General features: G+C 44.1%; 1 protein-coding gene across 2 annotated transcripts in view; it reads left to right on the top strand.

Moving 5' to 3' along the window:
• The window catches only part of BMX (BMX non-receptor tyrosine kinase), a 49,278-nt gene continuing 33,774 nt past the window's right edge, over positions 1–15,504 (top strand). For both annotated transcript variants that reach the window (XM_036107292.2, XM_036107290.2), the window contains exons 1-5: positions 1–157; positions 6,056–6,202; positions 7,216–7,320; positions 8,685–8,766; positions 13,264–13,383. In XM_036107292.2, coding sequence (XP_035963185.1) covers positions 155–157; positions 6,056–6,202; positions 7,216–7,320; positions 8,685–8,766; positions 13,264–13,383 — 457 coding nt within the window. In that variant the 5' untranslated portion in view covers positions 1–154. The remainder of the gene's footprint in view (positions 158–6,055; positions 6,203–7,215; positions 7,321–8,684; positions 8,767–13,263; positions 13,384–15,504) is intronic.

Raw genomic sequence — 15,504 nt, 5'->3', positions numbered from 1 at the left:
GGGGCACTGAGTAATGTAGCCATTTCTGACCCAGCAGCCGGGGAAAATGTGAGACATTGGCTGCTGCGGCTGGCAGGAGGGCAGCTGGGGCTTGCGCTCGGGCAAGGGCGGAGGAACGGCACCGCGGCGGACCCCGGCGGCGGACAGAGCCAGAATGGTGCGTTGCGGCGGCAGGTGGCCACACGATGTCATATCCTCCAGGCAAATGGGTTCAGAATGACGAATATGAAATAGCTGGGGCTCCTCCGGGGACTTTGGATGAGACCATGTAATTTGGAGGCCTGCGACGGTCTTACTGCCGAGTCCTCCCCCAGCTCAGCAGCCTCGCTCAGGCAGGCTGTCAGGTTGTGTGTCCGTATGGCCGGCCGCTCCGGCGGGCTCAGCGCGGTTCCTCTGCGGCTTCTCCCCGACCTCGTCCGCGGGCATTGCCCTTCCGCGGCTTTGCATGCTGGCTTCCTGACTGCTTCCAAAAAGACCGAGATGTTCCTCTTACCCGCTTTTATTTAACCTGTGTTTTTATGGTGTTACTTTAACTGCAAATATTTGTTCTCAGGTTTCGGAAGGCTTCCAACGTCTGGGGTTTGGGGGGATTTTAGGTGGCGATGGAAAGACGGGGGAGGTGAAGCTTTCAGGAACAGCCACCGCCAGAGAATGCTGAGAGCTCTCGCGGACCAGGACAGGGTCACTGGATTTAAGAAGGAGTGCGCGTGCATCGCGGTCTAGGTCAGGGCTTTCCAAACTCTCATGAGCACACGAGGCACCTGGGGATCTCGCTAAAATGCAGATTCTCAGGGTCTGGGGTGGGAACTGAGCGTCTGCATTTCTCACAAGCTCCCGGGCTACGCGGATACCGTCAGTCCGTGGACCACACCCGCAGTGACATCCACGCATTGATTTGTAAGAAAGCCAGGGGCACAAGAACACAGTCCGTCAGGGGCTGGCTCACCCTGAATCTCAGGTGAGCCAGCCCAGGACTGCAAGCTCGAAACCCACGTACAGGGCAGGTGCTTGCGGACAAGACCATGCACCCGGCGTCTTCCTGCCACACCCCCCCACCCCCACCCCGCCCCCTGCTGGGAAGGGGGATGAGAACTGAGATCTTATCATCAAGGCTCGTTTCATTCTCTTCAGTTTTTAACCTTTCCTATGGTCTTTTTTTTTTTTTTTTTTTTTAACTTTACCTAGGGAGTGATGAGGGGAAGGGGTACAGAATTGGGGAGTATCTGCGAGCGTGCTAGGCATCATACTGCCGTTTTCTCTCGACTCCTACTGACCCTTCGAGGCGGTTACTGTTTTACTCCCTTTACGGATGGGGAAGATGGGCTTTTGCAAGGTTAAGTAACACGCCAGGTTGCACAGAGCTGGAGCAGAGATTTGAACCCACCAGCTGGGTGCTTCTCCCCTGACCAACCTCTATCACCTAAGCAGTGCTGTGTGTTACTAATTCAGCATAAGGTATTAGGACATGGCTTTACCACCTTTTGCTTTTTTCCTAACCACTCCATAAGGTGACTGAATTAGGACATACCCCATAGGATGGGGGGGTTAGGCCTACCCCACAGAGTAAAGGAATGCATATTTTTTTTCTTTTCAAAGGTTTTATTTATTTGCTAGAGAGAGAGAGAGAGCACAAGCAGGGGGAGCGGCAGGCAGAGGGAGAAGCAGGCTCCCCACTGAGCAGGGAGCCCAAGGTGGGACTTGGGATCCCAGGACCCTGGGATCATGACCTGAGACAAAGGCAGCTGCTTAACCGACTGAGCCACCCAGGCATCCCACGAATGCATATTTTTAAGGTGCTTTAAATAGTGCCTGGCATAATGCAAGCCCCCTTTAAATGTTAGCTAGGATTATTATTGCTACAATCACTCATATCCTTCAAGGTCCAGTTTTAATGTCCTCCCTTCCATAACGTCTTTCTTGATTATCTTAAGAAAAAGAAACAACTTTCCTTCCTTGGGCCATTCAGAGCAAAGAGAACATGGGCTCTGCTCTAGCATTTCAGTTGTTCCTTTCCCCCCTTTTCTTTTTCAGTCGTGGTTCAGTGCCCATGGTGTGCCCAGAACTTTGACATAAGCTTTCTCATTCGTGTCCCGTAAAGTTGAGAGAGCTATATAACCCATCTCATATATCCGGATCAGAAAACTGAAGCTTAGCGCAGGGAAAGGGCTCGGTCAGGGTGACCCAGCTCATAAATGACAGCCCTGTAACCTCCTCCATGCCTTCTGAGTCCACTGCTGTCCGGCCACCTCGCACGTTAATTAGCTATGAAACCTATCTCTCAAGTCTGCTCCTTGTCACTTGGGCAGTGGAGAGCTGATCCTCGTTTCTGGAACCACTCACTCGAGGTCCGGCACGCTGCAGGCTCAAAATCAAGTGTGCTGGAGAGAACTGCAGAGCTGAACTCCCTACTCTCCTGATAACATTTCCTTACAAATGCTAAGTAACCATGGAGAGTCCAAGTCACGTTAATTTAGCATTCACCTCTTACGCATGTTATGGGTTACATGACAATTGCTGGCTTCCCTAGAGAAAACGCTATATTGGTCTCTGACAGTATTTTTGGTTTTGTTTTTTGTTTTTGCCTCCCCTGCACTTTAATCTCTCTCTAGTTTCTTGTGCTTATGGAAATAGGCAGCCTGGGCTATTTGGTAAGCAAATTGACGTATCTATTCCATGTAGGTGGTAATATGAGAGCCCAGCCAAATTCTGCCGGCTCTTCTATGGAAATAGATCTCTGGCTAATACTAACTAGCTTTAGGATCCCATTTCATTTTATTTTTTTTTAATATTTTAAAGATTTTATTTATTTACTCATGAGAGACAGAGAGAGAGAAAGAGAGAGGCAGAGGCAGAGGGAGAAGCAGGCTCCCCACCCAGCAGGGAGCCCGACACGGGACTCGATCCCAAGACCCTGGGACCATGACCCGAGCCGAAGGCAGACGCTCAACCATCTGAGCCACCCAGGCGCCCCTCTCATTTCATTTTAAGTGTTTTTTTAACCTTCCCAACTGAATATACCTTAAATATGGGCAGGCAGAGCCGAATTTGTTAGCCGTCGGGCAGGCGTTTGAGTCAACAGTGGTACCTGAGCCTGTCGACTTATCGTCCTGATACAGGGAGGCAATATTACATTTCTAAAAATTAGTCATCACTCATCATCTCTTCCTATACCAAGGGAGACCATAGAAATGCCTTCATTTTAGAATCTAGGCTAATGTAGGAGAAGAGTACAAGGAAGCGATAGAAGCAAATAGAAGTAGAAAGGCAGGTCCAAACTGGAGCAGGAACCAGGTACTGTCCTAGAAGAAACTGATCTGGATGAGACCAAAGCGTGAGTCATCAAAACGGGGTTCCTCAAGTTCGTTAGGAAGCTCCGGGGGCCAGCTGAGGGAATAGAACTCTGAAGGTCTCCAAAGACATGTGTCCCCAGGTGTGTGTTACATGAGAACAACAGATTACAGACCTATCTGCACAGAGTGTGAGCTCATGTTTGTGAAAATAGACACATGCACAAGTATATTCGGAAAAATCGAGAGGTACGTTCACCAAGATGTTAACAGGTTTTTTTTTCTTTTGCTTGTTGGTAGTTCTTAATTTTGTAGAATAAACACACATCACGTCTGATTTTAGAAATGAAAGCCAAAAAATTCACAAAAGGCAGAGCTTTGGAATGAACAATTTTGTCGAAATTTGACAAATTATATTGCATCAGATGCAACAACAGGAATGAAGCCCTGGAGATTGACAAGAGAATGTGCTCGAGGACTTGGTACCCTCCTTTCTAGCCAATGTTCTTCTTCCCTTCAATATACAGAAGCAACCTTGTGAATTTCATTTGTCAATGGTGTCTGTGACTCGCCATATTAATCTTTTAGATAAAATCTCCCCCCAAATCTTTAATGTAATGAATGTAAATTTCTATAAACAGAAAAGTGTGTGTATGGTCATGAAGTACCGGGAAAGGCTGCTTCCTGCCTGCCGATTTGCCTTTTGAAAACAGTGCTTTTAATGTTACAAGTTCATTCAGCAACTGAAAAAGTTTTGAAAAGTAAACTTTTTTTTTTTTTGAAAAGTAAAAATTTTGTATTCAACTAACCAGATCTATTTAACTAGCATTCCGCTTTAAGGAGTCATGTTTTAGCTGTGGATCTAAAAGACGTTTGACAAAAGTTTTCACAGTTTTCTTTGTATGCTTTGTTAGTAAAATTTTAGAACGCAGGAATGTAAAAGGCAAAAGTGCCTTTAAACTATGCCCAGTGTGGTATGGCTCCCCCAAAGGGGAATGCACCTCCAAAAAACTAGATCCTCCACAGTTTCAGTAAGTCTTCAAGGAAATTCTCTTCCGGCCATAGACTTTGGGTGTAGAAAATCATCTTATCTGAACAGCTGCATGTGTAGAGTTTCTAACAAAGGCTGGGTTTACTGCCACCAACCTCTGCCCCATCTTTGAGTCCGGGGGCCAAGAAACCAGTGACCATGACAAATAGCACCCACTGTGCTCAAAAGAAACCCACTCTACTTTCCCAAAGGAATTAGACTCCCCCCGCCCCGCTAAAACAATATTCAAAACAGAAAGTAACCAATGGATAAGATTTGTAATGGATAAGATTTCCATTACTTCTGCCTCTAAACCAAACGATGCCCTTAGAGAACATTTGAGGGATTAATAAATAGCCACTTCATCTGTATAAATAATGAACATAGGCTGATTTTCTTGATTCCCGTTTCTAGAGTGGTGTTGTCTATGTCAGGAGGGAAGCTGGCTGGACCTGACTGTGGTTTATTCAATGTGTCTCCCTTCCCTCCCACTTCCTTGCCATAGTGGGCCCATTATGCTCAGGGCCAGTGAGGAGTGGCCTTTAGTGATTGGACAGGTTCACTTGGCAACCCCCCCCCCATCCACACAGAGCAATGCCTATGTGGGTGCTTCCTGATGGAGAGTGATAAATAGGATGCAAATATTTTCTTTGTAATGCATGATCCTGGCATAGCCAGAGGGAATATGAGTGTCCCAGAGCAGCAAGGTTTTGCTTAGAGCTCGAGGGTTGAAGTTAAGGACCCACAAGCGCACCCCGGCTGATCGAATGCAAGGTGAGTAAAGGTAATGACGTTCAGATTATCAGTAAACAAAGGAAGATAGAAACTATTGAACATCTGACGGCTAGTATTCATGTGATTTCGCAAAGCAAAGAAGAACATAAGAAAGTTGATCTCTCGTGGCCTACTGCTTAACATTACTTTTTTTTTTAACATTACTTTTCATCACCAGACCTGATATCGGACTGAGGGTTGAAGCAACAGTCTTAGTAGAACCAGAAAATCAATGGATTTATTTTCTAGAATTACCTTAAGCTTTAATGTTCTCCATGGCTTTGGAAGGAAAAGCAAGAGTGTTTTTAGTTTGTAAGGTACCAATTTTGTTCAGTTCTTTTAGATTGATTTTGATGGCATTTTTAAATGTTTTGTTCTCAGAAATATTGAAAAGTAGACCCCTGTCCTTTATGTTAAAGATCGGATCATGATCGGGAACTGTGGGGATCACTTACAATGATATCAGAGTCTCACAGTGGCCTGGATGATCGGGTCAAACAGCCAGCCACAGTGTTGGAGAGAAATGTGTTGATCAGTCACTTTAGATATGGTGAGCTGTCTGGAGTTCAAATATTTCAAAGTTTGATCATAGCCAATTCGATTCAACAAATGCCTACAGAATGCTTAAGAAATAAGGAGAAATTTGATAAGGTGGTCTGGAGGGTAGTACAAAGACAGTGCATTTATGATCCGGAGTGGGAGGCGAGTAAAACACATGAAATGTTGTAAACAAATCAACATATTTATAAAAGTCAGGGCCAAGGCCGTAGGAATGAAGGGCAGGTGTATGTGTTTTTGAGTCTGCTTAGTTAAAATTTCTTCGCTAATCCTAAACCTGATTTGTAAAAACTGTATTATTTATATTATCCCTGAATGAGAAACAGTTGACTCAAAATTCTGAAGGCTAAAAGAGAATGTAGCTAGGTGCTGCAAACACTCATTTTCATCATTTTATTTTACTTAGGACGACAATATGGACACAAAATCCATTCTAGAAGAACTTCTTCTCAAAAGGTCACAGCAAAAAAAGAAAATGTCGCCAAGTAATTACAAAGAGAGGCTTTTTGTTTTAACCAAAACAGATCTCTCCTACTATGAATATGACAAAATGGTGAGACCCTGCTTATTCGATTGTGTTTATACTATTTATATATCTTGAGTCTCCACAAAGTGCTTAATTATAATGAAACAATGTCCCGTTTCTTAGCTCACACAGCCAAGATCAACTTGCCTTCACTTATCACATTGTCTTTTCTTAACCAAGGTATGATTAAACCAAGATCAAGGGTTTTAAAATATTGGCTAATTTTACTAAGGCAAATTGTAACTTTAGAACACTGGTCCTTGACTGAGGGTGATTTTTGGCCCCCAGGGGACATTTTTGGTTATAATTTGGAGAGGGGTGTCTAGTGGGCTACTGGCATCTAGTGGGTAGAGGCCAGGAATGCTGCTGAATATCCTATAATGTACAGAACAGCCCCCATCACAAAGAATTCTCTGGCCCCAAATAGTGCTGAAGATAAGAAACACCGTGCTGGAAATCAGACTAATTCTATTCAGCTAAGAAGCCTATCAGAGTAGAAATCCTAAAATACTGTCCTAAAATTGAAACAAAATTAAGACACTCTCTGGGCGGGGGGTGCCCAAGTGGCTCAGTCGGTTCAGCCTCGGACTCTCGATTTAGGCTTGGGTGGTGATCTCAGGGTCGTGAGATCAAGCCCCATATCTAGCTCTGGGCGTGGAGCCTGCTTAGGATTCTCTCTCTCCCTCTCTCCACCCAACCCCCCCCCCCCCCGCCAAATTTTAAAAGATGCTTTCTGGAGTTAAATCTTGATCTTCCATAGATTAAGCACATGGCAGATGATGGAAATATGTTTCAAGATTATTAAACAAAATTAAGGGCTGCTTCTAGACTTGCTTTTGGAGGAGTATATGAGTTTGTGCCCACACTCGAAAATATATTCTGTTGCCACTGGATTTTGACTATGATGGAACAATTGGAAAAATTCTCACATACCCGTCCCATCTCTCAATCTCCCGCCTAGGATAACCTTCACTTTATGCTTTTCTTTGTGTCCCATTGTTTATCGCATGACACATCTTATATTTTGGTTTTCAAATCAGAGAAGAGGCAGCAGAAAAGGATCAATTGAGATTAAGAAAATCAGATGTGTGGAGAAAGTAAATCTTGAGGAGCAGACCCCTGTGGAGAGACAGTACCCTTTTCAGGTAAGAGGGACCACATTCTATTACAAACTCCATATATTGGCAATAACAAAAGATGTTGCAAAATGGCCAAGACAATGACAAGGCTTGGAACTTCCCCAGATGGGAGCTGGGCACTTTGTTGAAATTCGACCTACCAATCTGCTTTCCCTAGAGTGAGAGAAAGAAAGAGGAGCAAGTAAGCCACAGGGGGCTGACTTGCCTTGGGGCCTGACAGTCTCTTTCATTAAAAGTTGCTGAGCATTTCTAAGGGGCTCCAAGGTACTAGGCACACTACAAGGAATCAAATGCCATCCTCGTCCCCAGGGCATTTGCAGATCATTATAATGAGGGTGAGTGTTAAGTTGAAGGAGCTGTGGTGTCCTGGGAAGCGGAAGATTCACTCCTCACTCTCCAATTGGAAGAAACCAGGGGGGTTTCTTGGAAGATGCTTCAAATTTGTATCACAGAGGCATGGGACGCTCAAAAGGGCACAGGGTTCGGAGGTTCCCAGAGCTCCTAACCCCACAGTTTGTCCTGGCGTTCCCATAGGCAATGCACTCAACCCTCTATCCAAGTTCGTTTCTTCATTCGCCAAGCGGGCATAATCATCCACATTTCACAGAGCCGAGACAGGATTAAGATCTTAAAGTGTCTAGGAAAGAGCCCAGAAACTAGTAGCTATTTAATAAAGGATCTGTATCATTTACTCATAAAAACTGAATGAATAAACGAGAGAGGGATATGGGGAAGACATTATAATGTTCTGACATTTAAACAAGCATCTTAAAGAAGAGACAATGATTTCTGCTGGGGATTCCTTGGGGAGGGACCTGACCCAAGGGAATGAAGTAACAGGGAGACCTATTTTTACTCAATATAAGTATGAACTATATAATGATCAGAATATATGGAAATTGCCAAGGATGGCTTAGCAAAAGTAAAGGACATTTCGTCCCTGAAGATATTTTTAAGGATAGAGCAGGTAAACATTTTCCAATGGGCTATAAAGAGAGTCATGCACTGGGTCGGTGGATGGACCAGAACATTCCTAAGACACCTGTAATATCTAACATTTTAGACTTTTATAATTCTGTCTAAATTATAAAATTTATATGGTCCAGGGCACCCATGCCGAGACCTCAATGTTCACTGATGTCAGATGCATCGTTGCTGTGATTTTTCCCAAGTGTAGAAGTGTCTGGGATAAAACAAACTGAGAGGCGGAGGATAAAAATAACTAGATTTTTTTCCATCTAATTCCAGAGCAAATGCCTATTTTATAAGCAAACTCAACTTTTCTTTGGGATACCAGGAAATGTGCAGTCGCGCCGGAATGAACCATGCATGCAATTGTATCTAAATGCATCCAATCTTTTCCTTTCCAGATTGTCTATAAAGATGGGCTTCTCTATGTCTACGCATCAAACGAAGAGAGCCGAAGTCAGTGGCTGAAAGCATTACAAAAAGGTAATGTTAAAAAGTCATTAAAGGGAGTCCTCCATGGAGTTCTGTTGAGGCTTGGAGGGGAGAGATATGGCAGTAGAAGGACCCATGGCCAAGAGAGAATCTGCTGATTTTCCCAGGAACCTCGGAGAACGTGCCAGGCTCACTGTCATTTTGCATTCTCATTGTTACATGGAGCAAACCTGTGGCTCGCATTCCCTTTCCTGCCCTGCTCAGAGCGAGCTATTGTGCCTTCCCAGCAGGCAGCTGGAGGAAGCCAGACCACCTGCTCCCCACCCACTGTGCTTCCCTTTCCCAGGGCAGTCTCCATTCTCCCGGGGCTGTGTCAAGGCCTGTGGCTACCGGACTTTGGCTGTTTACAGAAAGTTCTATCCTACGACTTATCATCTGCCAACTGCTATGCCAAGTACTTTGTAAAGCATTTCCTTAAGTAATCTTCTTGACAAGTCCATGGAAAGGGGTGATCTTATTCTCCCTTTTCCAGATAAGTGAAGTTAAAGAGACATGGCGGGGGTCACGTACCTAATAATGGAGAACTCACAATTCGACTACCCCAACCCGGCCTTTTAACCAGTGTGGTATCAACCCTAGGCAAAACTGGGGATTTAATGGAGCTTTTGCTCAGGGATTCTCAGGTTGCTGTGGTGACAGCCCGCGGTAGAAGAGAGAACACTGTTGGTAATTTGGCGCTGTGATGTTTCTCCCCGTGATATTCTTATTTGAAAGGTAGGTGATAGTATGAGGACAGTATATAACTCGAATGAATGACTCTACTGGTGGAATTTCAGATATTAAGTCCCCAGATCGGGTGAGGTTTTGTTTTCTTTCGATTAGGGTTCTTTCGCAGTGTACTTCAAAGTATATCACGTTAGACAACCCCCTACTCCACTTTGGTGCAAATACATTTTTTTTTTTTTTTTTTTTTTTTTTTACACATAGGGCTTCATTTTTCCTCTGCATGAAAGGGTTTAGCAACCTATCCTGTAGGATAGTCAGGTGGTCCAGTGAGGGGAGAAGCCTCCCTCTCCCTGCTCCCAGCTTGTTGAAGTGAGAAGGGCATCTGTCTTAGAGACAGACAAATCTACATCCAACTCCTGCTTTGCTGTGTTACCTAATGAAACCTCTCTCACATCTCACATCTCTGGATCTCAGTTTCCTAACCTATAAAACGGGAGGTCACGTTGCTTCTTTCCTCGAGTGATCTTGAGCCACAAATGAATGACTCACATATATATTAAAGCATCCGACACACAAACGTGAGTCGCTGTGGTTAGAGTGGGGCCTCCAGGACGAGCCCTAAGAGGCTGCTTCCCATTCAGTCTCCTCCGGGGGGACTTCCTGGGAGCAGTTGCTGTGTGGACACCTCCGGTGTGCAGCTTCGAGTCATGCCCTAGAGTCTTTTGTGGGTCTTTCTGGAACTATGTACGGCAGGCAGGTTTGGGTGGGCCCTGGAGAGCTCAGGTAAAGGCATATGGAGCATAAAGGAGAGCAGAGAGAAAAAGCGAAGGTGAATCTCTTGGCCCCTCGTAAAACTTCAAAGGGACCCTATCACTAGGGCTGCCATGTGCACAGGAAGCCACGTGTATCAGTTAATGATGCTTTGGGATGCAGGTAAAAAGACGCCAAGCAGCTGTTGAAACAAATGCACGTCGGTTCCTCTCACACAGTTAACAAGTCCGGAGGTAGACGGTCTAGGGCAGGGGCAGCAGCTCAGGGAAGTCAGTGGGGACCCAGGCTCCTGCGAGCTTTCTGCTCTGCCACCCTTAGAGGCGCTCGGAAAGGCTCTGAGCTTTTCCAGAAGCGTCCCCTGCCAACTTCTGTAGATGTTTTACTGGCCGGAACTCTGTCTCATGACCACCTCTATACGCAAGGGAGGCTGGAAGTCAGTATCTGGTTTTTCTAGCCTTTCTGCTGGTAAATAGCACGAGAGAAGGTGGGTGAGATTGGCTGTCAGCTTGAAGGAAACAAGAGAGGAGGACGGTATAGGCTGTCAGCCTGGCCAACCAACCCACCGCCACCCACCGCAGGAAAACAAAGGAGTTTCCTCACTTAAGTCCTCTCCCCTGTGAAGTCTTTTTGTCTGCTATTTAGCTCGGGCATTATAAACTGAGGGGGCGTCGGAGACACGGCATTTTCCAGACGGGAACCAATACCCAGGAGGTTTGGGCCGACTGAGTGCGGACTCAGGCGTGCCAGCCACCATGGTTCTGAGTTCAGAAGACCAGATGGGGATAAAGCGTGTCCTTCTTTCCAAAAACGAAAACTGAAGGGGGTTCTACAGGGAAGCTGGCATCTGTGCATCGGATTATAGTAGAAAAAGCTTAGGGCTGAGTCTCAGATATGCTACTCACTAGAGGTCTGTGAACTTGAGCAAGGAACTCTGCACCTCAGTTTACCTAGCTCTGTAAGTGCCACGAAGACAGTAACAACTCCCCGCAAGGCTGTTGAGTAGATCAAACGAGATGATACATGTGAAGGGAAATATGTAAACTCCTATACACACACATTAATATATACAAGTTCCTCTTATTGTCATTATTAAATGGTGGGAGTGTCGCAATGTGGACTTTTGGACGTGGTTGGAAAAGAAATAGTTACCCAGGAAACGAAATTCATGTAGTAGGAAATAACAGGAATCCTGGCACATGGGGAGCAAGATCTCGGAGAGCAGGAAGGCAAGTCATGTGCCCAAGGAATGGCAATGACCATTTGGGACCAGTTTCTAGTCAGAAACTTGTGTTTTATAATCGTAACTCCTCTTGCTTTTTGTGACTTCTGTAATAATTTCCCTTTAGTTCCCATTAATATTTAGTAAAGGTTTTTTTTTTTTTTTTAATACCAGTGCTTTCAGCCAAGCTGAGCTGAGCTAAACTAAGGGAATGATAACACCTAAAGCCCACTGTTCGTTGAACACATGCTCTGAGCCAAATGCTGTGCTGGATGCTTTACATAATTATGGTTTGTTATGATCTGATGACCCAGCAAAGCACTTATTATCTCCAAACACTTCCTTGAATCGGGGTTGGAAAGGAGGAGCAGAACTCTCCTGGGATTAAAATAAGGAAGCCTTAAGATGAATATAAAATCAAGAAGAAAAGAATTGAAGTCACACATAGAATCAGCCCTCCCCACCTAGAGACTCTTCTTGAACTATTCTCTACTAAACCTTGTAGGTTTCTCTGCTGTATTTTGAGAGAGGCTCATGCGGTGTAGAAACAGTATTCTACTCCAGTATTAGAATTTCATTTCTTTGGCGGCACCTCGCCTGGGTGGTGCAGTTGGTTGAGTGTCTGACTGTTGGTTTCGGCTTGGGTCGTGGTCTTGGAGTCATGGGATCAAGCCCCACATCGGGCTCTGCGCTTGGTGCGGAGTCTGCTTGGGATTCTCTCTCCCTCTCCCTCTGCCCCTCCTGCACTCCCCCTCTCTAAAGTGACTGAATAAATCTTTAAAAAATAACAGCATATTTGAAAAAAAAAGAATTTCATTTCTTTAAACATTGTCCTATTCCCATTATTTTTTTAAAATAGGCACATATTCCTAGAAAAGTCGCCCCACAAATGATCCATTCCTTAGTGTAAACAAGTCAAAGTTATGAAAGACAAAGCAGAGATGAGGGACGATTCCAGATCAAGGGAAACTAGAAAACTAAAGGCCATATGTGATTCTGGATTGGATCCCCAATCAGAAACAGTGAATGATTATAAAGGGAATTACTGGAACAGTTGGGAAAATTTTAAATATAAAATACTCAGCAGTAGTGTTGTATCCGTGTCAAAGTTCCTGAATTTGATAATTGTATTATGGTTATGTAAGGGTCCGTCCCTACTAACAGAAGTCACATGCTGATGTATTTATGGGTGACATTATTTAGGTCATGATACCTGCAACTTACTTTCAAATGGTTAACAAAACACAATAATTTAAAAATTTTTAATAATAACAGTATGTATGTACAGAGAGAAAGAGAAAAAGCAAATACGGCAAATAATTAAAAATTGGTGAGTCTGGGTGAAGTGTATACGGACATTCATTGTACTAGTCTTGAAACTCATCTGTGCCTTTGAAATGTTTCAAAATGAAGAGCGGAGGGGAATACATGTTCATTAGAACCTTCTTCTCGTCTTGCTGAGATCTAGGACTTCAGCCTCCTGAACCCCACATGCCCTAACCCACTTGCTTCCTTTATAGATGTATTTCTAAAACCCTAGATCACCAAGTTAATCTGTATATACATTTTCTAGGTTTTTTTTTTTGTAAGACTGATAGAAGTTACTGTGTTGTTCTCACTCTATACCTGGGTAGACTTTTAAAAAAAATTTTTTTTTTGGCTTATTAACTTCTGAGTGAAAGACTTATATCCTTCGGGAACCATTTTCTCTTACCCTGGTTGCTGGCAAAATAAGGTTTTCATTGTTCTGTGATAACAGCGCTTACTGAATGTGTTTCTTCTCTCGGGCCAGTATTTGCTCATGCTGTGTTTTCTTCCTGCCTGTTCCCCAGAGATAAGGGGCAACCCGCACCTGCTGATCAAGTACCACAGTGGGTTCTTCGTGGATGGAAAGTTCCTGTGCTGCCAGCAGAGCTGCAAAGCGGCCCCAGGATGTACCCTCTGGGAAGCATGTAAGGTGACCCCCCCCACTGGGCTGGGCCCGGGGAGGACGGTGCTCCATGAGGCAAACCTGCTAAATTCCAGAACAGTTCACCAGCTTGGGAAAACAAGATGTGCCACTTCGGTTGACATCATGAAAACCCAGCCTCAAAAAATGCTATCGGGCAGATGAAGTCCAATTATAGGGTCAACTGAGTCATAAAATAATAACAATATTAACCTTCGCCGTTCTTTCATTTCGTGAGAAATGTTTTTTTAAATTGGAATCATGAATCGAGCAAGGCGCTGTTTATTTCCTCCCATAATTCTCCCTGGTTTAAGATAAACTCCAAATGGGTAGAATGTGGAGAACATATCACCATGGCTCATAACCTAAAATAATAAACTAAAAAAAAAAAATTCTTTTTAAAAATATGTCAAAGGTTTTGGTTTTAGAGGGGAGGGGGGAGGGGGGAGGGGGGATTGGTTAGCCCGGTGATGGGTATTAAGGAGGGCACGTACTGCATGGAGCACTGGGTGTTATACGAAAACAATGGATCGTGGATCACCACATCAAAAACCAATGATGTATTATATGGTGACCAACATAACATAATAAAATTTAAAAAAATATGTCAAAAGATAATATTTAAGTAACACTTTGAATCACCATATATACCACAGTGATGGATGACCAAGTTTTAAAAGCCCATATTTAAAGGGCTTACCATTCTGTACATGTTTACTGATTTCTTAATAACACCACAGAAGGTAGTGAAGGGTCTGCTTTAAGCGCAATCAGATTCTACCCAGAGTTATATTCCTAAGAAAATCTGGCTGAGACTTTATCTGGGGACAGAGAAGAAGGTCCACTGAGTGGCTTTGAAGGGGCAAGGGAGGGAAAGAATTAGGTTGTTTTCTGTTTGTGCCCCTATAGGGTCTCATCCTATCTTCAGGATATTTACATGGGGCAGTCTTTTTTTCTTTTTGAAGATTTTTAAAAAATATTTTATTTATTTACTTGAGAGAGAGAGAGCATCTGTGAGTGAGCAGGGAGGAGCCCGAGGCGGGGCTTGATCCCACAGTCCTGAGATCCTGAGATCCCAACCTGAGCCAAAATCTATAGTCCGAAACTTAACTGACTGAGCCACCCAGGCAGCTCATGAGGCAGTCTTATATATTTTAGGAGTTTGTCACTGTTTAACAAGAGTAAGTTGTGAATAAATTAAAAAGGAGAACTTATTCTGATGACAGTTTTACCAGCCTGAACAAAATATGCTTGGATTACAACTTTAATGAATTGAGTAAGATCAGTGGTGACTTTATGAACTGTAAAACCCACAGGGACATGAGCTATTATTCAAATTCACTCCATTATAGTATTGACACCCGACATTCACATTAATGGTATTACTAGTAATTTGACAACAAAAATCAATGAATAAATGTTCATTGTGTTTTCTATCTTAATTAGACTACACAGTGAATATTTATTCATCCTAAGTATATCACATTGCCCTTTATACTTGGGAATTATCGTGATTTAATGAACTATAGAGAAACTAGTGTATATGGATCCTCCCTCCACTGTAAGGGGCTGAGGAATAATGTTTCCTTAGAACATTATTTCTTTCCCCCAATTATTCTGTCCACGATCTGGCATCATTACCCAGCAGGCCAGATTCTAGCTCTGACCCTACCTCCCTGGGAAGAAGCAGGAAAAAAGGCCAGAGAGAGCACTCCCTTGGGATTATCTTCCTAGGCTCGGTCTGGATGGCATCTGCCGTATGTTCTGGGTACAACAGGCTCTTTTCCAGCCTCTGAGGAAAACGACAGAATTTGGAGGAGCCGTGGCCCATGAGCAGCTATGATATCACTTACTCCTCTGCTGGGTTACAGGGCTGCCCAAGGGTACAGTTACTAGGAAGGAAATAGTTGAGAGCCTTGCTTCCTTCCGTCTCCAAAATGCCCTGGACCATTCCTTTTCCAGGGTACGTGGCCTACAAGTAAGTTTGCCATACACCCCAGCTTGTTTGGAGCACTCTCATTCTGCAGCTGGTGACCCGGCACAATTATTAAAAGCTTACCTATCCCTGTAAGAAATGTTCCAGGCTGGTTAGTATATTGTATGGCCACTCTGCTTAGAAGGCACG

The sequence above is a fragment of the Halichoerus grypus genome, chromosome X, assembly GCF_964656455.1.
Source record: "Halichoerus grypus chromosome X, mHalGry1.hap1.1, whole genome shotgun sequence".
NCBI classification, from domain to species: Eukaryota; Metazoa; Chordata; class Mammalia; order Carnivora; family Phocidae; genus Halichoerus; species Halichoerus grypus.
Note: the sequence above shows the minus strand (reverse complement) of the source record. Positions and strands in the feature narration are given on the sequence as shown.